This window comes from Musca vetustissima, unplaced genomic scaffold (genome assembly GCF_032173495.1).
Source record: "Musca vetustissima isolate MV318-11 ecotype Yass unplaced genomic scaffold, APGP_CSIRO_Mvet_v1 utg3273, whole genome shotgun sequence".
Lineage (NCBI taxonomy): Eukaryota > Metazoa > Arthropoda > Insecta > Diptera > Muscidae > Musca > Musca vetustissima.
Window position 1 is genome coordinate 735,987 of NW_026887631.1, and position 23,080 is coordinate 759,066.

Genomic DNA, 23,080 nt, shown 5'->3' on the forward strand with positions numbered 1-23,080 from the left:
TTTGAATTAGTCTCGAATAATCTACACAATCAAATGCCTTGGATAAGTCCAGGGCCACGAGAACACCACTTCCACCTCCATGAATTGTCTCTCTGATAAGATCAGTTAAGTCTACTAAGAGAGATGTAGTACTGAGCCCACGCCTGAAACCATATTGGTATTCATTTATATATTTTCGCTCATCAACAAATTCTTGAATTTGCTCCAATATAATTTATTTATTATATTTGTAATCATGGCAATTATGCCATGTTGTAATTCTATTCCCTGTAATGTACGCTTTCAGAATTTATAAAATTTCGTGATATTTCACAAAAAGAAAATAACATTTTAAAAAATTAATAGTCGAGTACGGTTATATCGAACTACTAGGGACAAAGCAAATTAGTTCGTTATAGAAGATGTTCGATATATCCAAGGTAGGCAAAACATAGGCTTAGCAGAAAAAAATATATTTAGTTAGAAATTCGTAGGTTTTGTCCATTCTTAAGCTGCATATTTTTTTTCTTTAGTGAACCTGATATATTTTTAAACGTTGGCAGCTTCTTCTCCAAAAAGTTAAGAATTGTTTATTAGTTCTAGTAAGAAACAGTCAGATATATGTAAAAATAATATATATACTTTAAAATAACTGTATATGGTAATAATATGGAAATAAATGACGTTTACTACATTTATTACATTTTATACAGGTATATGACGTTTTCTACATTTACACCTTTTTGACAGTCGAAAATCATCACACGAACCGTAATAACGTACTCGACTGTTTTCCATTATGCCAGAATGTTGATACATTTGGTCTGTTCCCGTACTACTAATTTTTACGATACCATAAAGGAAAAAATTGTTATCGTAGTAAAAAAATGGTAGGTTCTTGCAGATCGGTAACATACCAATTGTAAACACCACAAAACACAAACAGATAGCTGATAAATGATTTTATAAAGCTAATTTATTAGCAAAAAATGCAAAACTAATAACCAACGTTCGAAAATTCATAGGCAAATACAATTTGTGGCAATATGAATGATAAATGTAACACGTTTCCTTTCGACAAGTTTCGCGATGACTTACAATACCCAGTACTTGCTTTTAATAAAATTCCTCTACTGACCAGTTTCTTAAATAAAATCATACAATTTTTCAAATATAATATTGTAGCATTCTGTTGAATTTATTTTCGTTTTTCTTGTCTTAATTTATAAAGATTCGTTTATCTTTTTTATTTTTTGTTGTGTTTACTTCATATTAATATTATTTTTTTCTTGTATTTGGTGTAAGTGATTAAATTAAATTGTAAAAAATATAATTGCGCCGTGTCTCGATACCTAAGAGGTGAATTAAAAGCGGAAGGTAGAATTAATCACAATAGGCGGGAGTAGACATAAAACAAACAAATAATAAATTATCCTAAAATTAAGAGTTGTACAATACACATATTTCTAAGAAGTAAACTTTACGCAAACGGGGAGTTATAATATGGGCATATGATAATGCCATCTATGTTTAATAATATTACACATATGTAGAAACATTTGCGGACAAAATTAAATTACTTCTTAATTTGTAAGAACAGAAAGAAGGTATTCTCTATAATGAATGAATGTATGTGTGTGTGTGTTTGTCTGTGTTTTCTTCTATAATGTGGGTGTGTATATTTTGCTTTAGTAAATTTTAAACCACACAGAGGGTACGTAGTAAGGTTTGAACATGACATCTGAATTTTGAACTTTGAACTTATTTCTTTTTGTTTTTATTGTTGGCTCCCCGGGGTGGTGTCAGAGGTCGCCCTGAACTGCCAAATGTTGGATAGACAAATCGCCGTTTGTCAGCGGGCTTCAAAATTTGGAATGAACACATTAAAGTGTCATCCACCGACATCATAGCACCTATGTAGGAAAATTTAAACATAATTGATTCAATTGTTCATGAAGTACTGGTAGATCGTGGACAGAAACTCACCTGCATTATCGAATTCACCACAGTAATTGGGTGCGGAAAATAATGTCACCAATTGCCTTTTGGCAAAAAATTCATAGCCGTCCTCAACAACTTGGTGTGCACGGCAAATCAAATCGAAATCATGCTTCTGAAGAAATTTACCCACAATCTAATACAAATAACAAGTGCATTTAGTTCCATTTGAAAATGATAGGAAAATGAGCTTAACACTTTACCTCAGCACCAAAAGTAAAGCTAACGCCTCGGTCATTTTCGCCCCAACCCATTGTATCTTTGTCAGGATCTGACCAAAGCAAATCACACAACAGACCTTGATCGGGCACATCCGTTGGTCGCATAATACGTCTTATCTGTTCCATCGTTGTCAGATCAGGACTGAGACCACCGTGACAGCAAAATATTTTCTCGTCCACTGATATGCAAAAAAGAAAACATTAGTTCTAAACCGCGACAGCAGGTCTGCACATTTCCTTACCTATAGCTGCAACCGGTAGACAATTGAAACAATCTGTAAAAGTTTTCCAAAGCTTGATTGTATAACGCCTTTTGCACTCATCATAAAAACTGCAATAACTCCGATTATTATAAATGTTTTTGAAACAATACCAGGGATTTCAAACATACCCATAAATTCTATTAATACTTGCACATTCGTGATTGCCACGAAGCAAAAAGAAATTCTCCGAATATTTGATTTTATAAGCCAACAGTAAGCATATTGTTTCCAGGGATTGTTTACCACGATCTACGTAGTCGCCCAGGAATAAATAGTTTGACTCTGGAGGGAAACCACCATACTCGAACAAACGCAATAAGTCATAGTACTGGCCATGGATATCACCTATAAAGTGTGTGTGTGAAACATATAACTTTCGAATTGGCAAGGAATATACATACATATTTTCAGACATATTTTCAATACATCATTTTATTCAAATTTTAATTGGACAAATGGAGAATTCCACATTGGAAATGTTACAAATAAATTATATTAAGACCCTTCAATTATATCAAGACACTCTTTGACATTTAGGCGGACAAGCATTTTTGGATGTTCCGGATGTTGTTTCAATCACGCCATCCATCGTTTAGCAGGCAAAACAGGTCACATTTTATTCGAATTTTAATTACACAAATGGAGAATTCCAAAATATCCTTATATAAATGGTACCACATTGGACGGTAACATACAATGTTACAAATAAGACCCTTCAATTATATCAAGACTCTCGTTTACATTAAGGCGGACAAGCCCTTTTGGATGTTCCGGATGAAAACAGGTCACACGTTAGACTTGGGGTTAATTGTTTTAATACGACCAAATTTTCAAGTTGTAATTTATGCTTACAATTGCCTCTACTGAGGAAAGATATTGTATCAGACGACAATGTCAACAATTTATGTTAGAAGTTCGTGTACAAATTAGATGACAGTTTGTATTACATTCAAATGGAATTGATTGTCATAAATATACATTGTCCAAACACATAGAGACACTCTGATCTTACTTAGTACGCTTTTCGTCCATGTGGCTGGCGACTTCCGCCGATTTCGATAAATGAAATATGCATTCCCACACAATTAGATCTCCCAAGGACACAAGGGTTTCGTTGCCTAAGTTATTTCACTCATAATTCAGAAAGAAAGTGGTTTAATGGCGTTTTCTTACCTGAGCGCGGTGCAACTTACCACATATCTTAAGAGGTGCCTCCAACTCCAACAGTATAGGTTGGGACAGAAATATCTCTCTGGACTTTAGACATAAGCCTCTTATTTCACTTTCTGACAACTGGACATTTTTACCAGGTCTGGCACCGCGAACTATAATAAAAATAATGCGTCAATTACATGGTCAGTCCATTCGGATTTCGCCACTTAAATACTCACCTTCCAATAGTCTTGATATAATGCTGTCAATATTCATATCGGACATTTCTTACTGATGTGTGGTGTTCTTACGGTGTGGTCGTGTTGTGGCCCACTGACTATTTTTTATAATTAACCAAATGCGCGATTCTTATTGGAAAAACTTCAACATGGAATTTCAGGTATGACTATTTTCCTGATTTCTGGTTGGTTGGTTGGTATACCTTATTACTACGCACTGTGTGTAAATGGTAAGGGAGGGAGGGGGTGTGTGAGCACAGGCAAGACAACGGCCCTTTACCTTCTCACAGAATACCCAGCGTTTTTCCCTCCGATTCGAACGATATTACCTTCTAATCCCAGCTGTGCGTTGTTTAAACGGATTGGAAAGCACTTTTCGCTGTGCTCTATGTTTGATTTCCTCCTCAAAATTTATGAAATTAATTTTTAGCAGAAGAAGGCGAAACGAAAAATGCAAAAAATCAGTGTTGTTAAACATGTACCGAGTATATAGACATTTTGGTTGAAACTTATTAACGAGTCGAATACCGAATACCATTCAAATTGATAACGCAAATCACCGAAAATGATAAGCTGTCACTTCTAAAGTAGGCGTCAAACATTTTATGTTATTCCTTTTTGATGTCGTTTTCGTACACCGTTGTTCCTTCATCACAGTGGCAACATTGCAAATTCTTAAATTTATCTTAGTGGCAATATTTCGTTTTTTTTTTTTCATTTTCTTTATTTTATACTTTTCGCCATAGCGTCAAATAATTACAAATGAAAATCCCTTTTAATTCATTAAGATGTCCGATGTCTAGATCGTTGATAATACAAATTATGTAATTTCCAGATGGTCCAGATCCTGGATTAATTTCATGAGAGGTAAGTTTCTTTTGGTGGAACATGAAGTTGGCAAAACAACAATTAGATATTCCTATGCTACTTCTTGAAGACAATATGTATGCTTGTATAGTAAAGTACGGCTATAACGACGAACTTGTAGGGACCAGGCAAATTAGTTCGAAGTTCGTTATATCCAACATAAAAAATATATATTCAGTTCCGAAATTGACAGATTTTGTGTTCTTTTTGGCAATATTTACGCTTCTTCTCTTTTTCTTTGATTGACCTGATTTTTTTTTTTGCAAAGGTTGCCTGCCACTGTTAGGATACAAAATTAACATTTGTGCGGATTATCGTCGTTAAGTATTGTGTATATTTTTAACAAGGTCGATATAAACTGAAAGTTGGGACCGAATTAATAGTTTGCTTTAAAGAATGTTCGCTATAAGAGTAAAGATTTGTATGCAAAATCAGTCTTAAATCTGCGGGACCAGCAAATGTCTTCGCTATAAGGAATATTCGTTATAACCGGTGTGCGTTATAAGCGTACACGACTGTATATACAAATTTTCAAATCAATAAGTGGTGAAACCGGAAGAAAATTCTATCGGATCGCATTTGGTAGATTCACTTCAGATCCCTGTTGAAATAGGACGAAATTGGAAATATGTATATGTCTAAAGATTTGGCTTAAATGCACTTTACGGACACCTCTCCGATCATTTTGAAATTTTTATCATAGGTAGCCCTTCTGATGCTGATTACAGCAGCATACGTTTTTTCGGGGGGAAATCAGTACTTCCCGAGATATGGGGTTCCAAAATTCAAAAAATACCCCTACTTTTTCTTACATAGTCCTTTTGGAGCAGATTACAACCACAAAATTTTTTTGGGGGGGTAACTTCGTACTTCCGGAAATATGGGGTTCAAAAATTTTAAAAATAAGCTTATATGGTTATTTGTTTGATTTAAGGATTTTTTCCTTTAGGGACATTCGGATTGTTCTGGATCAGCAGAGGTATGTATAATTTACCTGATTACGTAAATATGTTACTATATGGGAGGAAGTCCATACTTCTTGAGATATGGGGTTTGGAAAAAAATAGGCTGGGGCCGGGGATTTAGTAATGAAGCTTATTAAATATGCTTTTAATTTTATTCAATCATGTATAACTTTTAAAAAAGAAATTGAAATTAAAAGAGAATTCCGCTCGCGTAGCCCAATTTTCCACCTGTCCATAGGAGAAAGCCTTAAATCCCCGGCCGAAGGCCTGCTATTTAGAAAAAATTGGAATTAAAAGAGAATTCTGCTCGCGTAGCCCAATTTTCCACCTGTCCATAGGGGAAAGTTAAATCCCCGGCCGAAGGCCGGCTATTCAGAAAAAATTGAAATTAAAAGAGAATTCTGCTCGCGTAGCCCAATTTTCCACCTGTCCATAGGAGAAAGTCTTAAAACCCCGGCCGAAGGCCGGCTATTCCCAAAAAATTGAATTGAAAAGAAAATTTTGTTCTCATAACACAATTTGTTCTCGGATAATAAGTAAGGGTATAAAATGTAGGTTTTATTACATTTTAATACCCCATATTTCCGGAAGTACGAAGTTCTCCCCAAAAAAATTATGTGGTTGTAATCAGCTCCAAAAGGACTATGTGCTGTAAAAAATTTAAACTTTTCGCAGTGGAACCCCATATCTCGGGAAGTACGTACTGATTTCCCCCCGAAAGAAATTATGTTGCTGTAATCAGCATCAGAAGAGCTACCTATGGTAAAAATTTCAAAATTATCCGAGAGGTGTCCGTAAAGTGCATTTGTTCCAAAGATTTTTTGAGAGAGATTGGCATCGTCTCATACTTCCCCAGATATTGACCTTGAAAGTTCGGGGAATATTTTCAGTAGGTTTGGCGGTTAATTTGGGATACCATTTATATGTTGTTTTTATTCTTCATGGGTAATCCAAGTTTGTTGTTTTTTATTGTACAATAGACTCTATGTACCGTTTTATATATTATCAGCCCTAATCTTGAATTTAAAAAAAAAAAACTAGGGGAGAGGGGGCACCTTTTTGTTAATGTTTTTAGTAAATAAATGCATTTCTCATAGGTATATATATATATATATATATAGTTATATTTGCATCTATTAATTAAAATTTTATAAAAAAAAACAAAAGTTAAAAAATAAAAAATTGTATGAGGCTTGAAAGGAAAAAGTGTTCAAAGGTGCCCCCCTCTCCCCTATCGAATGGCATTTATTTTAATGAAAACTGCAGAACTGAACTATATTTTAATTTTCTTACAAATATTTATTAGAACTTGTTACAAATAAACATACAAATTTCAGTTTTTATTCCATTGAGATAAAATATTCAAGGAATATTGGTTAATATCTACAGAAGAATTAAAGAAATTCCATTGACTTGCCATTGATTTTTTCGCGCCCCGAAAAATAGTATTGCACATTGGAATTGAGGATTCAGAGAAATATGTATGTAAGATGTATTTTGCAAGCATCGGGAATTTTGGGCCAAACTGGCAATGGGCGTTATCGTTAAACCGGAGTTCTACTGTATTTAGGTTATTTCCCCTAAACATCTGTTTTACGAATCCCATGTGGGCATCATTTTAAAGCTTCTAGATAGTGCTTTAAAACTGTATACAAACTTTGAAGCAATATATTTTTGAGTTGGTTTTTATCAGCTATTCTCCCTTGTCCCTTTTCATTGCATGTGGAACGTTTTTTTCCTTATGTAGGTGCATTCGGTCGATTTCATTCAACATACCAATTGTTTTGGAATAAAGATTATAGAGGTAAGGACGAAAAGCGTAAATTAAAATCTCGTCATGATGAACGTAACATATTAACCAATTGAAGGGAGGCCTGTATATGGCGACTATTGGACAACACCTCGTCCAATGGAATCATGTCAAATAATTCCAGGAGTCTTGGACGGCTCATCCTTACCGACCGACCATCATTGTCAATGGTTTATCTCTAGTTTAGTAAAAACTATTCTTGTTTTAAAATTCTTTCCAAAACGGTATAATTTTATTTCTATTGAGTTGTGACATGATTGGGGTTATCTCAATGCGTTTAGAAGATATTATTATAATTTTATACGATTTGCCCTTAGCACTACGCAATTATCTATGAAGACATATAGCAACTCATTGCTATTTAGAGTGATTCAGATTGCCGAAAGAGAAAGGAAAATGTTAAGTGTACAATTTTCCATGAACTTCAATTTAAAAGAAAATAACTTGTTTTTTTATGCTTTGATCGCATCGATTAGCGTTTGCGACGATTCGTCAAATCAAAACATTACTTTCTAATGGTATCAATCTGAATGAGATGTAGAGTATCAGCATCGATATTTTTTGTTGCGTTTCGTATAGACATTTACATTCATAGCGACCGTCAAAGCAAACAAGTCAAACTAGTGTCAATGTACCACCTGTAACCGTTGCTTAGTCCGGTCTGCTCGGGCCATTGTATACAACACATTCGTCTGTAAGATGTTACTATTTACTACTACATATTGCTGTTGTTGCCAGCGTTTCATTAATATAACCATGCTATATTGAAAAAAAAAACTGACAAAGCAGCCCCTCTTAATGCTCCTGCAGTGTCTTGCGCATGTGCACAAGTTGTGAGACTCTAAAGTGGCTAAGACGGTACGACTGGAAACAGTTTCATTTGAACATTCGGTCGTGTCACGCGAAACTTTTGCCAACTGGGATCGACATAGCGTTGACGGGTTTTCTTTATGGCTTTTACAGAAATATTCATTCTTAAGAACCGAGAAAGGCAGTCGAATTGAAGAACGTGAGATATGAGAGTTCAAACACATCGCACGACGACAGTATGAGCTTATATGTGTTTGTCCGTTCGTGTGTGTTGTCTACAATACCAACAAAAGCAAATCACTTGGCCAAACCACATTCCAAAACAACAACTTAATGTTTCGTTGGCATACCTGTATTCCATCCCGTGTATTTGCCTAGACGCAAACAAGCAATAAGAAAAGTTCGTAATGTTCCCGAAGTGAATAAAATATACATTTGCCAGTGCTAAAGCTACTATTTCCATTGAATTATCTGTTGGGTGTAAGAAGTTGTACTCCATTCAATGAAATTTGTCGAACATTCTTTCTCAAAACATACAAAAAATATATTTAAGTGGTATTTTTCTCACACCTACACGTATATACATACAGATATAGTTAGTAGTTCAGAAGTGTTGTAGTAACAATTTGTCGCATACGAGTAAGAAGAGGTGTGATGTTACTTGCGCTTGCAGTGACTAATTGATAAAAGGAGTAAACAATCTGATTTAGTGGTTTTAACAGACTTTAAACTTTCACTGCATAACGATGCCCCAGACAAATGGTTTGCCGTCGATCGAACAAAAGTTATTAAGCTTAATAGCTGGACAGGATTTGGGAGATATTACGCAGGAATTATGTGACTTCTCTCTGGAAGAACAAAATGCCACAGCTGAAGCCCAAGGTATTCAACCAACTGCAGCCTCGGATTTTGTACCAGTTCTGGGGAAGACGGTAACGTATATCGTGGCCTGTGTTCTATTCAATGAAAATAACGAAGTGTTGGCCATGCAGGAAGCCAAACAATCGTGCGCAGGTACCCTATTGAATTACTTTATATAAAACTAGAATTATTATATGTCTATGTTTACTAGGAAAGTGGTATCTTCCGGCCGGTCGCATGGAAAAGAATGAGTCGATCTGTGAAGCAGCTGTTCGGGAAGTGTTTGAGGAGACGGGACTTAATTGCAAAATAACTACGCTTTTGGCAATAGAAGCAGCAGGTGGGTCCTGGTTCCGTTTCGTAATGACCGGAACTGTAACCGGCGGTGTCTTGAAGACACCAGCTCAGGCAGACAGTGAATCTTTGCAAGCTAAATGGATACAAAATATACAAGAACTGCCGCTTAGATCAAACGATATTTTGAATATAATTGAAATTGGCAAGTCGTATATAAACCGCCATAAGTGCTCTCAGTCTGTTCTGTGGCATAATGAAGTGCTGCCAACGAAATACGCACACCACAAAAACTATTTGCGAGTTGTAGCCGTCATAAGAAAGCGCTCTACCAATGCATTGAATGTTCTGGTAAGCGAAAAAAATGTTCATCATTTTCCCACAGTCGAAGTCCATCCACAGCGCAGTTTACATTCAACTCTTCGAAAGTTTATGGTTGAACTATTTGGAGCTGAACTTCCCCAGCATCGCCCTCATGGTATTCTCAGTGTGGAACATTGTCCATCCGCCCCGCCACATACAACTGATGGTATTTGTTTAAATGTGTTGGTGGTATTTAGGCCTCCTTTAGAAGAAGTTTCCCTAATCGGAAAATGCACATGGCACGAGTTGAGCAAGACCCTAGAGGAGAAGCTCGGAAGAATATTATGCAGCAAAAACTCAACAATTCCATTGAATGTCATACGATAGACTAGAGTTACCAGTTTTAAGTTAATTTTATTCAACATTTATGTAAATAACAAAACTTTCCCTTGTCTAGAGTGTATATTGTTTGTGTCGATTCCCCCCACAAATTGACCAATTAAATCCAAAGATACATCTTGTCCCAATGTATAGAATAACGAGAAGAAACATGTACACCAAATGTTGTGTATGCAACCAGCTAATCTAGCATTTTCTTAATCTACAGATGCTAGGCAGATCATATTCCCTCTTCGAATTCTTCACATAGACAGGTCTAATTCTTTACAGTTTTTTTACTTATGTATATTTAAATTGATAGATAACAATACTCAATTTTTTATTGTTTATTTTCATTTCTACCTTTTATTTATATGTATATCTATAGTAAAGTGTTATGTTTCTCTCTTTGTGTATAATTAAAGACAATAAACTACAAACAAACGCAAAATCATATTCAATTAAATGCATTGCAATATACATACATACTTTTCATTTAAGTAAATTGGTGCTAAAATTACAAAAATTAATCCAAAGTCAATTGAAAAATATAGTAGAAAGCCAGCGAGCCTTGAGAAGACACATATAGTTCAGCTCTGTACATCTAAAATAGCCGTGGTAACATAAGTTTGAATGGTCAGTCAATACATTTACAAATTCGCATGCGGATTTATTTACAGGGGCGACTATCATTTGGTCATGATACTCGGGGGGCAATATGTATTATTATTCCTTCCATATTTTGTTGAAAAGATCCATGAAGGAATCGTAAATCATAAAGGTGATGGCTACATCCAAGCATACACGACTCAAACGTGGCACTGTTCCCTTGTAGAAGGCACTGAATCCTTCGTTCTTCCATATCTTCATGGCACAGTCGGCAGTGTTCTTGTATTTGGCTGCTTCGAGACCTTGCATACGAGTCTTCACCACATCCAATGGTGTGTTACCAAAAACGGAAGCAGCACCAGCGATGGCACCGAAAGCACCGACCACCAGTTTGGGAACATGCTTGTTTTTATCATCGCCCTTGTATAAATCTTTAAGGGATTCCATAACGTAAAAACGGATGGCTTGATTGGAACCTTGTTTCAAAATTGTTGGAGTTACACCTTTGTAAATTCCAGTTATGCCTATAAAAATGAAAGTTTTTATGATCATGAATTCAATAGTTATTTCACTGTATTGTAAATAAAATATTAACACCCCAATTAAAATAGACAAGTATACAATGTTATGTTTTGTAAATTAGGAAAGGACTAATGTGATACTCTTTAAGTTGTATATGGGCAGTTCCGTGATCTGTCGCACGACTAAAATGTTTACTAAATCAATCAAACACAATTATTTTTCTACATTACAACGCACTTTTGTGTTATACCTACATTTAAAGTCATTACATTAGTATATTAGTATTGGGCATTAGAACAATTTCTTGTCGTAACTTCACTTATTTATGTACAATTAAAGCAAAAAAGCTCTACAGCCAGTATTTTGATCTATGTTAAATAAGATTTTAACACTTCTTTCATTAAAATTGTACGACACTTAGATGAATAATTATTGAAGAAATATTATGCAATATTAATTGGAATGCATTTTATCAACAAATACAAATCATTCAAAAATGTTCTTTTGCGAAAATAAATATGAAGGTCACGTCCGGTCTATAAAATCGCGGAAAAGACCATTGTCGAAATGAGCTATGCCCAGCCCGTAATACAATTTGGTTGTGTGTCCTAATCTTCTTAATCGTTTTACTATTTTTTTCAAAGCACTATTTTCGGCACAATATATCCCCAAGATACTTCCAAGCTGTAGAGAGGAAAGTGAAAAAAAACACAAATTAAAATTTAAAAAACTCTGTGAACTCAAAATGTTCATCGTGTTCAAATATGCGAGCGAATATGTATGAATTTGCTTCCAAAAACCATAACTACTTTGGCCATCGTTTATCAATGAATTGTTCTCGTGGAATCGATTCTATTTCATTTGTGTACTCCATATATTGTGGGGGTTAAACGAACCAACCTTTTTGTTATTTACCACCTACAGATTAAAAAATCGCAAAATGTAACGTTTTTGGATCAAATGGTAATTTTTTTGAGATATCATAACATACGTGAAAAGGTATATTTAACGTACCTTCTGCCTTAATAATGCAACCAACACCATGAGCAAAACCCTTATACTGTGGTTTGGCACTACGTTGATCATTTATGAATTTTACTTTAATTGTCTCCATGGGAGTAACAGCCAACACGGCTTCACATACACCAGCGCCTAAACCTGCCAGTAATTTTCCCGAAGCACTTAGTTGCCCGTGCTCATCGACCATGTGACCTTTAAGCGTTTCGAATGCACCAAATCTGAAAAAAAAAAACATAAATCACATCAGAGTTAATTATGCAACTGACTGTTAGATGTTACCTTGCTGCAGATTTTGGAATACTGCCGTAGAGCAATACACTTAGTCCACGGTATAATCCGAAAAATCCTCTTTGTTGTACGGTTTTCTTGATGCAATCTCCAATGCCGTTGTATTGCTTGTTGACACCTTTCTCATCGAGCTGTAGTTGTGTCTTGACATACTCCGTTGGATAAGTAATGCAAATTTCAATGCCGCCAGTAATGCCACCAGCAATAATGCCTTTCAAGCCCTTTCCACCACCACTGGGGGCAGCAGCACCGGTCTGCGCCATCCAGGGACGTTGGCCGAAAGGATTAACAAAAGCGTTAATGGGGCGATCCATATTGGGAAATTGTTATGTATTGGAAACTGAATATTGAAATATTGAATGTCATTAATCCATATATGTAAATAGATAAGGGGTTGTAACATTTGGTATGTTCACGTACTGCAAGAATCTACTAGTTTTTACTATTTTGTTCGATATCATAAAGGCAAAAAGTGTTATTGTAATAAAAATTAGTAGATTCTTGCAGTACGGGAACAGATCAATAGTGTCTACTATTTTGCAATGCTCTCGCTAAAAATTAGTATACGGAGAGAAAGTCTTCATATTGACAGTATTAATTCGAAAGTGGCCGCATAATTTAGTCCCCTATAATATACATACATATAATTGCTCTATGAAATACAATTCCATATCTGGATTGAAAATATATAAAGTATAAAATTAATTTTTCTAATCAATACCTAACTACTGACTTTAATGAAATATTATCAATTAAATCTAGTGTTTAGTGCTTCTGTGGCCACTTTCAAAATCTAATAATTCTGTTACTGACTTTTGCTCATTACTGTTGCCTCATTTAGCAAACATTCCAATAAGTCACCACATAGGTATAATACTTTATTTAGCATTCTTGTGTTGTTTTCTGGCAGTCATTCGTTATTTATCAAAGGCGATAATCTATGAGTAAACTTTTGGTTTCACAATATAATCTAATTTTTGAACACCTATATGAACCATATTCCAAAGTCGTACCCTGTTTTTTATTTCATTTCGCAGTTTCGATTAAATGGCTATAATGTTTTTATTTACTTTTGTTGCTGTATGCCTCACATAGTTAGAGTCGAACGATCACGATTAAATGATATGTACAAAAAAAAAAAAAAAAAAAAACAAAAGCAAATATTGTCGTATGGAAATTTTAAAATTTAGAATTACGGGGTTTCGCTGCCGGTTGTTGTTGATATAAACTCAACACTCACTGATAAGACATTTGCGGGCCTGAAGAGCTTGAGTTGACGTTGTTGTCCAAAAAAGTACAATTATGTCATAAACATTGTACACACATACAGACACCTCTTATATAATTTATGATGAAATTGGCAGAGGAGAGCATTGTCTTCCAGTCTCAGTATATCACATATCGTTTGTTTATATCGTTCTGTACATCGATTGTAACATCAATGGTGTTATCACATACACCGGTCACTTGGTACAATTATCACGACCACCTCTATTAATTCACGGTTAAGGTTAAACATAGAAAATGTATACACTCCAAAAGCACAATGCACACATAGCTAGCTGTATTTAAATTACATTTATTTATTTTTCTTGATATCTTACTTCCAAGAGAAATTTGTCGTTATTCAATTTCAAATATTTTTCGAAATACGATGTGTATGTTGTTTTGGGAAACCACGATCGTAAAACGTATATTCCTAGTATGAATTGCAAAACAGGGCCAAGCTGGCAGTCTCTGGCGGAGGAAACACAGTCGTACGATACAGCGTCAATTAGCAACTACTACCATCACCAAGTCAATTCCAATTTCCAACCTATTATGGAGAGCCAAAAAAATAATAAAAAAAACGAAACGTCTGCCGACTCTCTTTCAGTCAATACAGTAATATAACTAAGCAAACCAAAAGGAAAAATCAACAACAAACCCATCCAACCATCTACAATAAATACGAATCAATGAGTGTACCATTGGTATGTATGTAGACAACGTGTGTGTGTATACATTTGTGGGAGCATTTGTTAACTACGTCATCAGTACTGTTTAGCGGGAGAGTTAGAGCACCTAAAGAGGTGAGGTATTGGGGGCTGGAGTGAACCAGCATACTAAATGAAAGCACCATACATATCTCTCGCTGCCAATGCTGCGAGTGGTGAGTAATTCAAAATGATGGGGCTACTCAATATTTTTTTGAGGGCTACGATGGACAACGCGAACGATCAGTGCTTTCTAGACTGGAATCAAGTTTCGCACTGTGGAATATCAAAGAGGCTGGGCTGTGCTATGTATATTTTGTAGTGTAACGCGCTTATTAAGGTTATGATAAATTTGAAGGACATATATATATATATATATAGCTCATTTACTGCCAGACAGGCATAACTCAAAAAATAGATTTTGCAAAAAATGAGTTTTAAGTTTTCAATTCACTTACACTTTATATGAGACAGAGGTACTTCTATAGCTTCTCAATTAGAGTGTGTAAGAGATATTCATATTAATTTTTTACACAACATGATTATTATTACGAACAATCGTGCATCATTAACGTTAATCACGTTTTTGAGTTATGCCTCTCTTGCAGTAAATGAGCGATATATTGATTTTGACATCGATTATAACAACTTATTGCTATATTTCGCTGCTCCTTTGAACGTCGTTATAAGTGATTTCGACGAACTTGAACGCTATAAGCGAGACTTCAGGGTATTGTCGATGAAAAAATCGACAGTAAAAAGTACAGTAAATGAGAGTAAGTTGAGAGATACATTTTAGCAGTTGTGTACTGAGATTGAAAAATTCTTACTGGTAAAATTTACTTAGTAAAAATTTGAATGTTAATGTTTGTTATATATAGGGTAAGTGCACCAATAGTCAGCACTTTAAGGAATTTAAACATTTCACCATCCCGAGCATTTTGTTCACTATTTTGTATTTAGGTTCATATGTTTCCAAATTTTGTTTACTCCCCGATGCAATAAAAATTTTTATAATTAATTTGTATTAAAATACTACATGCCGACTATTGTCATGTTCCAATATTCGGCATGTAGTATTTTAGTTAAACAAAAATTAATTATTTAATTATTTTTTCTGCTATTTTAATTAATAAATTTTTATTATCGAGCGTTTCCATCAGTATTGTATTAAAAAATTATATATAATAATTTTATTCAAAAAATATTGCAATTATAAAACATGGTGCCGACTTCAGGAACCAATTCTCGGCATGGTGAAATAATATGGCATTTCAGAGGTAAAAAAATTTAAGAACCACTAAAAATTCTCGGCATGGTGAAATAATATGGCATTTCAGAGGTAAACAAATTAAGAACCACTAAAAATTGATTTTTATAATTTATTTGTTATTTAGAGCACTTATTCAACATTTTTTTCCAATTTTGAGCTAACATGTTCGAAAAGGTGCTTATTATTCACCCATATGCCGACTATTGGAACACCTTAACAATGCTGTTCCTAAGGACGGCATCGATAAAAATATCATAATTACAAATATTTTTTTAATGATTTTAAATTCTAAATTATTCTCCTTTATGTTCTTTACAATTACGAACAAGATCCTTGTGAAAAATATATAATTTTAATATAGTTACAAGTCTTTTGAAATCGACAAGCCCACTAATTTTTTCTTAAGAAACATGAATTATCGCTAGTGTTGACAAACCTCATTGACCGAATTCCAAATTCTGACTGAATAAATGTACCTACCTCGATTATATTTTATACAGAGATAGATTGCAGTGTTATTGAAGATATTTCAAGGTGTTTTTCATATTTAGTTATAGGATTTTTTAGTTATTTGAAGTTATATAAAACAGATGCCGACTAATGGTACATGCCGGAATTAGGTGCGTTTACCCTATACATATATTATTTAAAGTGAAGACCCTAATATATTCCAACTATTTATTTTACAAAAAAAGTAAAAAACAGACAGATGCTCTCACAGAAGAACTTACATAGTAAAAACAAGTGAGCGGAGCAGTATATGGAAACCTACACAACTACCACTGAACTTTGACTTTCTGCGGATCTATATTTCAAGTATGGCTAATATTTCGAGGTATTTGCACCGTCTAGTGTGACCCGACATCTTCAATCTATAGAATTAATTTTATATAAAGGCCAACAAATTTTGTAATTTTTAACATAACAGTCTTGTTCATTCAAAACTGACATTCCAATTACCCCCGTATAACTTTGGGTTTTATAAGATTTTCCAATAAATATCATTAGACTCCGGAGAAAACTATAGGCGTCGTCTTCGAACATACCATGAACTTCATTGGCAATTTCAATATAACCATAATAATACCATGGTATGATGAATTGTTCGCGTTTTTAAATATGTATTGAAAAGATTTCAAATAAACACAACCACTTGTTGTTATCCTATCTTTTATTATTGTACCATGAGTTCTTCTATATATTGAATATCCAAACAATTATTTTATGCTGCATATTATTCTTTTACTCAATATAAGTGAGTAAATAAAAAACTTACCGGCAAAATATTTATCATAACTTATAGTTGTGTATATATTTTCTGAAAGAACCTTACACTGTAAATGCATAGCATACACACAATGGCATAATTGAGTAATACAAAAATATTTCAAATATATGGATATTAAAATAGGATAGATCGATTCGAGTTCAGGTGAGTTCGTGCCGTTGGATTTTAGAGTTTGGTAAAAAGCTTATTAAATAAGTCCATGAATGAGTCGTATATCATAAAAGTGATGCCGACATCTAAACAAACTCGACCCAAGCGAGGTACAGTTCCTTTGTAAAATGCTGATAGTCCTTCATTTTTCAGGATTTTAACTGCACAATCAAATGTATTGCTATATTTTGATGCTTCAAGTCCTTGCATTCGAGTTTTCACGACATCCAAAGGTGTATTGCAAAATACTGAGGCAGCCCCGGCAATGGCCCCAAAAATACCTACCAGAGGCTTTGGCACCGATTTATTGTTATTGTTCCCCGTGTAAAGGTCTTTCAACGAGAGGAGAACATAAAAACGGATTGCTTGATTAGATCCCTGTTTAAGAATCGTTGCGGTTAAGCCTTTGTAAATTCCACCGATTCCTGTGAAAGTATATATTGTGTTAGTTGCAGGGGATTAATTACATATTATACATACCTTCTGCCTTTATAATGCAGCCAACGCCATGGGCAAAACCCTTGTATTGGGGATTAGGACTACGCTGGTCATTAATGAATTTGACTTTTATGGTTTCCATTGGTGTCACAGCGAATACAGCTTCGCATACGCCTGCACCTAATCCGCTCAAAAGCTTGGCACTACTATTCAATTGTCCCTGGTCATTCTTCATGACGTTTTTGAGACTTTCAAAGGCTCCAAATCTATGAACCATTGCGAATATTTACATTAAAAGTCATACAATGTTACATACAAACCTAGCTGCCGATTTTGGTATGCTGCCATATATTAGGACACTTAGACCCCGATAAAGACCAGTTACGCCTCTCTGGCTGACTGTCTGATGGACACAGTCCATGATGCCTTTGTATTTCTTTCGCGTGCCTAAATTAATGTAATATGCATTTCACCGGCGAAGTTAGTCAGTTTTCTATTCGCACTTACCCTTTTCATCTAACTGCAGTTGAGTTTTGACATATTCTGTTGGATATGTTATACAAATTTCAATTCCACCTGTTATTCCTCCCGCTATAATACCTTTAAGGCCTCCTCCGGTGGCTGTTGACGCAGCACCATGTTCAATCATCCAAGACCTCTGTTTAAATGGATTGTTAAAATCTGCCCTTGTACTCATTGCGTGCGGTAACTGCAATACAAAAAAAAGATTTGGTCTGGCACCACGGACTCGAAAGTAAGAAATTTAATGATTATTCCAGACAAATCTTCAAATTCATGAATGTTATGTAAAAATGTTATCTAACGGTGGTTTATCTTTTTTTGTTGATATGGCACATACAACTAGCATACTTTCAGGCGGTTCCTTTAATCGAAGTAAAAAAAACGAAAATACAATCAAAAAGGAATAGAATCGATTGTTTGTCTACGTTCCAACTCGCGCATCATGCAATTCACAATAGGTAACTTACAACTTGTTCACGCACACACACACAATACAATACGCTAAAATTATTTACTGCTTATATCGCTTATTTCCTGCAAGACCGGCATAAATCAAAAATCGTGATTTTTGATTTAACGATGCAGACTTTTTCTCTATATCAGACTTCATGTTGTGTAAAGAATGCAGATATATATCTCTTACACACTCCGATTGAGAAGCTGCTGTAGAAGTTCCTTTGTGCCTTGTAAGCTGTGAGCCGGCATTTTTTGCAAATCAATTTTTCGATTTAAGCCGGTTTTGCAGCAAATGAGCGATATTTGCTCAACAACAATTTTACTCTGTTACTATTACACAAAACTTTTCATATGTATTTATCGATAGCGATAATTACTGTTGCTTTAAATCATAGAACGAACGCATTGAAAATTGTAAATTTGTGGCATGATTTTACTCCAGGTAGGACACTTTATCTTGAATAAAATGCACACAGAATTCGATAGCAAATCGCATAAATTCTAATTTTCATGAATAATATAACTTAAACAATTAAAACAATTTGCACTTGACCGACGATGGAAACTGGTAACTTTTTTATAAACGAACCACTAATATAAGTGGTGATAGCGCATGATTAGAAATATTCTCACCCCCTGTCTCCAAAACATAAATGTTCAGTCTTCATGACATTTCTACCTACTATAAACCGTATATGGCCTATCGTTTTCACACAATACACTAGTACACTAGGAACCAAATGATTTCATTTGATGGCGATTGTAGAGTTACTTACAAATGTATTAGGTATGTACGATAACTTGTCGAATTCCCTTATGATGAATGACGCATACGAGTCCAAATCAGTTTGAAATTACAAATGAAAACGACACAAATTGTCATACTGGAATTTAATTTCATTATATTGTTACGTTCTTGGATTTTACTTAATCCCGTGTAGACGTGGTTTTATTTCCCAGCACAGTTCGTACTAAATAAAACGCGGGTTCTTTCTGATTACGATTATTACAATGAGTTTATTGACACACTTTACTTTGCACGTTACTTTACAGCTTTACGTTACTTGACGGTTTCAATTCGCGATCTGATTCACAACTGACTAACTGCCTTGCCATTCCCTCTATTTATAAGAGCCCTGCCTGTCGCTACAGAAGTTTCTAGACGATCTGGTAACATTTGGATTACGAACAATCTACCAATGCAACACACACATACAAACTTACATTGAGTGAACAAAGAAAGAGGAATTAAGCGATCATCCATGATGACGTTTAACAAGAATTGTACGTCAATAACAAAATAGAAAATGAAAGAGGAAATGGAAGAATGTAGAAAAATCTATACAGTAGTTGTTGTAAATACCGATATTAGATGCTAAAACGGCATATACATTAGAACTTTTTACCGGGTTAACCTACTTTATGAGGATTTATTTGACATATATGCAAAGGAATTGGCAATTGAAGCCTAGTGGGTTACCGAAATCCGGTTAAATGTAAACGTACTATAAGGGTCGTACACAATTGAAACAAATCGATTTATTTCGTTATATAGCAACTAATGCGTTTATTTATAAAACCAAGTTTTAAATAGTTATTTCGGCATGTTATTAAATGCAATCATTTATTTTACAATGATCTTAAATACAAAAAATATTGTTATGTAATAACAATGGTTAGTTGAAGCTTAAACAAAAACAGATGGTAATGAATTCAGTCGCCAAGGAGTCTACATTCCGCTAAAGGACAGATTCAAGTTGGTGATTTAAATAGCCTTGTAGACACGAACGGATTTCACATCACCGATGGTGAGGGTCTGCCAAAAAAAAGTAAAGCAAAGAATTAAGTTTTAAACCTCAAAAATGTTGAATGGAGTACTTACGGTGATTAATTCACTGTCGGAGAACTCACGAACAATGGTGGATGGTTTGTCACCCTTTTGTTCTTGAGTCAAAGTGTTGCCCTCCATGGTGCAAACGGACTTGACTTTGCGGCCATCCAAAGTTTCTTCATCGAATTCCTCGCCCAACTTGAAAGAAATGCTGGAAGTCTTGAAGGTTGAGGTGGTGGTGAAAGTGTACATATCACCTTCCTTCTTCAATTCAACGGTGGGGGTAACGGTGTTGCCCATCTTGCGGAGGACCATACCGACACCTGCAAAATAAAGTAAGGAATTTAAAAAATTGGCACAAAAGAAAAGGAAAACAATCGTTCTAATATATCCCCGCAATTTATAGTCATTGTAACGCATGTCGTTACATGTATTACTTTTTCATACGACAAATACGAATTCATAGACAATAGATATGCATTTCCTGTCTACCTAATTGAAATGGAGGTCATTTTAATTAATGGTGACAGTTTGTGAAGTATCATCGGTTAGGTGTAGAATGTTGGCAAAATGTCATAAACCAACAACTCCTTTTAAGAACAAGTTATTTAAAGAACAATGGTTGGAGGTGGTGTGCAAACTATTGAACCGTGCGTGTTGTTTGTACGATTAAAAATAAAGCTGAAAACCAAAAATATGTACATGATTAAATGATTACCATGCAGAAGGAGGGTCGCGTCAATATATCGATGGTACCCATGCAAAGAAACCCAACAAGTTGTGGTGTATGCGGTTATCTTCAAAAAGTCAATAAAATGAGTCAATTTTTCTTTTTCTGTTTCTTTTTACAACGAAAGCACTGAGATTGCAAATTCCTCCCCATAGTACAGCAAAAGTACAGTTGATACGCAGTCTGCGCGCATTTATACTGTTGAATTATTCAAAGAATTTTGAAGTGGAGCGGGAATGTCATGATTCTTTTGACCGGTTGTCATCAATTTATTAAATTTAAACAAATTAAACATGATGAGGAAGATCCATGAAGTACTCATACATAAATCAGCCATCCACTACTACGTACAAATGGTGTTTGCAGCAAGTCGACTTATTGTCGTTGACATACGGGCAGCAATTGTACACGCCACAATGGGAATATGACATGATCATAGTGTGACGGTGCCATGTACGAAAAAAATACAAAAAGACGACTAAGGTGGGAATTTTTTTTTTCATAAATAAATTGAGAGGAACTCAATTATGATCAGAAAGAAAAAATGTAATTGGCTTCAATTGATTCTAAGACATTTGAAACGTTATTGTAATGTTCCGAAAACCGCACAAACGACATGTTTATCCACATTTGCACTTGGTGGCACCATAAAGTTTTGACATATCAAAAAAAAAAAAAAAACAATTCCACTTGCACATCGTATATATTTTGGTGCAAATGTCATACTCTAATTTAGATAAGGAACTTGACTTGTCGTCGTGTTCATATATATATATATATATTGATGTGTGTATTAGTGTTTGGAGAAAATATGTTTTATAAATTATTTTTTTTGGGGTGATATTCCTGGACATCTTCAAATATACGTATGTATGCATGCATGCAGCACAAACAAAAAAAAAAACCAAAGTCCAAAACAAGCGAACTGCAAAACGAATATATTTTTGTTTGTGATAAGCGATAGAAAGCTCTATTTGCCGGCCACCAGCGAACGAAACAAACAGCCATTAAATGCACAGACATATGTTTGTACCTTTGATTTGGACTTTGGTGCAAAGAACAATTTACACAATGGACATGGATGGTAGCCAAACAATTAGTCCATGAACTTTGTACCGAAATCAATTTAGTATCTAGCATTATCCAAATTTATTTTGGCTATTGTCATAGATGATAAGTGTTCACTTTCTTGGCAATAGACCAGAAATCATTGCCGACCCATGTTGTGTCACGCTATAACATATAATCCATTCCATTAATAATAGGTATTTTACGGTTCGTGTAGCGTCCGAAGAGCGGCATAAAACCGGTTTAGTATTTGATTTTTAATTACCACGAATGCCGGCCGGCCGGCTGGTGTGCTAACTCAGAAATGAGGTGGAGAATAAGAAGCTGTACCTTTTTTCACAAATATCGAATAATGTCCATATGTATGTATATGTTTGCACTAACGCTTAAAAAATGACAAGAAACTTTTCCAAATGTAACTGCCGAGACATGGACTCTGATAACAACTTCCTTTCTTCATGAGTCATGTGAACAGAGCACCACTTACCCAATTCCTTCATGTATTCATCGAAGTTTTCGCTTTTGTCCAATTTGTATTTCTTTCCTTCCCAGCAGGCCATTTTAGAGAGATTTGATTTGAGTTGTTGAGGAAACGAATAACACACCGACCCTTTGAAGAGCGACAACCGAATAATGCTCTAACCACCACCTCAACGCGTTTTTATACCCGCGGACTCTCTCTTTTCTGATGAATTGTGGTGGTGGTGAGATGTGACTCTCTTATCTGTGAGTTTTACTAGATATACAGTGTGGTTCGAAACATTTGCTA

At 34.9% G+C, this 23,080-nt stretch overlaps 5 protein-coding genes across 6 annotated transcripts; 1 reads left to right on the top strand and 4 right to left on the bottom strand.

Annotated features, from left to right (window-relative positions):
• Positions 1 to 1,605: 1,605 nt before the first annotated feature.
• On the bottom strand, positions 1,606 to 3,921 carry LOC133335261 (serine/threonine-protein phosphatase alpha-1 isoform). Its single transcript, XM_061543551.1, has 7 exons — positions 3,853 to 3,921; positions 3,655 to 3,786; positions 2,590 to 2,806; positions 2,441 to 2,529; positions 2,181 to 2,377; positions 1,966 to 2,113; positions 1,606 to 1,892 (listed from the first exon to the last, which is right to left on the bottom strand). The coding sequence occupies exons 1-7, from the start codon at positions 3,896 to 3,898 to the stop codon at positions 1,741 to 1,743; spliced, it is 981 nt and encodes a 326-aa protein (XP_061399535.1). The 5' UTR covers positions 3,899 to 3,921; the 3' UTR covers positions 1,606 to 1,740.
• Positions 3,922 to 9,037: 5,116 nt separating this feature from the next.
• LOC133335299 (8-oxo-dGDP phosphatase NUDT18) lies at positions 9,038 to 10,149 on the top strand. The gene is made up of 2 exons (XM_061543588.1): positions 9,038 to 9,318; positions 9,377 to 10,149. Exons 1-2 carry the CDS (start codon positions 9,051 to 9,053, stop codon positions 10,147 to 10,149), a joined length of 1,041 nt encoding a protein of 346 aa, XP_061399572.1. The 5' UTR covers positions 9,038 to 9,050.
• A 714-nt stretch (positions 10,150 to 10,863) lies between these two features.
• On the bottom strand, positions 10,864 to 14,225 carry LOC133335295 (putative tricarboxylate transport protein, mitochondrial). Of its 2 annotated transcripts, none has more exons than XM_061543582.1 (4): positions 14,184 to 14,225; positions 12,571 to 12,919; positions 12,286 to 12,509; positions 10,864 to 11,273 (listed from the first exon to the last, which is right to left on the bottom strand). In XM_061543582.1, exons 2-4 carry the CDS (start codon positions 12,891 to 12,893, stop codon positions 10,867 to 10,869), a joined length of 954 nt encoding a protein of 317 aa, XP_061399566.1. In that variant the 5' UTR covers positions 12,894 to 12,919; positions 14,184 to 14,225; the 3' UTR covers positions 10,864 to 10,866. The 2 variants fall into 2 exon arrangements, with proteins under 2 accessions (XP_061399566.1, XP_061399567.1); XM_061543583.1 differs by lacking the exon at positions 14,184 to 14,225 and adding an exon at positions 13,820 to 13,836.
• A 551-nt stretch (positions 14,226 to 14,776) lies between these two features.
• On the bottom strand, positions 14,777 to 18,401 carry LOC133335291 (putative tricarboxylate transport protein, mitochondrial). The gene is made up of 5 exons (XM_061543578.1): positions 18,212 to 18,401; positions 18,025 to 18,151; positions 17,747 to 17,970; positions 17,552 to 17,691; positions 14,777 to 14,860 (listed from the first exon to the last, which is right to left on the bottom strand). Exons 1-5 carry the CDS (start codon positions 18,399 to 18,401, stop codon positions 14,777 to 14,779), a joined length of 765 nt encoding a protein of 254 aa, XP_061399562.1.
• A 1,888-nt stretch (positions 18,402 to 20,289) lies between these two features.
• LOC133335305 (probable fatty acid-binding protein) lies at positions 20,290 to 22,908 on the bottom strand. The gene is made up of 3 exons (XM_061543593.1): positions 22,799 to 22,908; positions 20,565 to 20,836; positions 20,290 to 20,498 (listed from the first exon to the last, which is right to left on the bottom strand). The coding sequence occupies exons 1-3, from the start codon at positions 22,869 to 22,871 to the stop codon at positions 20,448 to 20,450; spliced, it is 396 nt and encodes a 131-aa protein (XP_061399577.1). The 5' UTR covers positions 22,872 to 22,908; the 3' UTR covers positions 20,290 to 20,447.
• Positions 22,909 to 23,080: the final 172 nt, after the last annotated feature.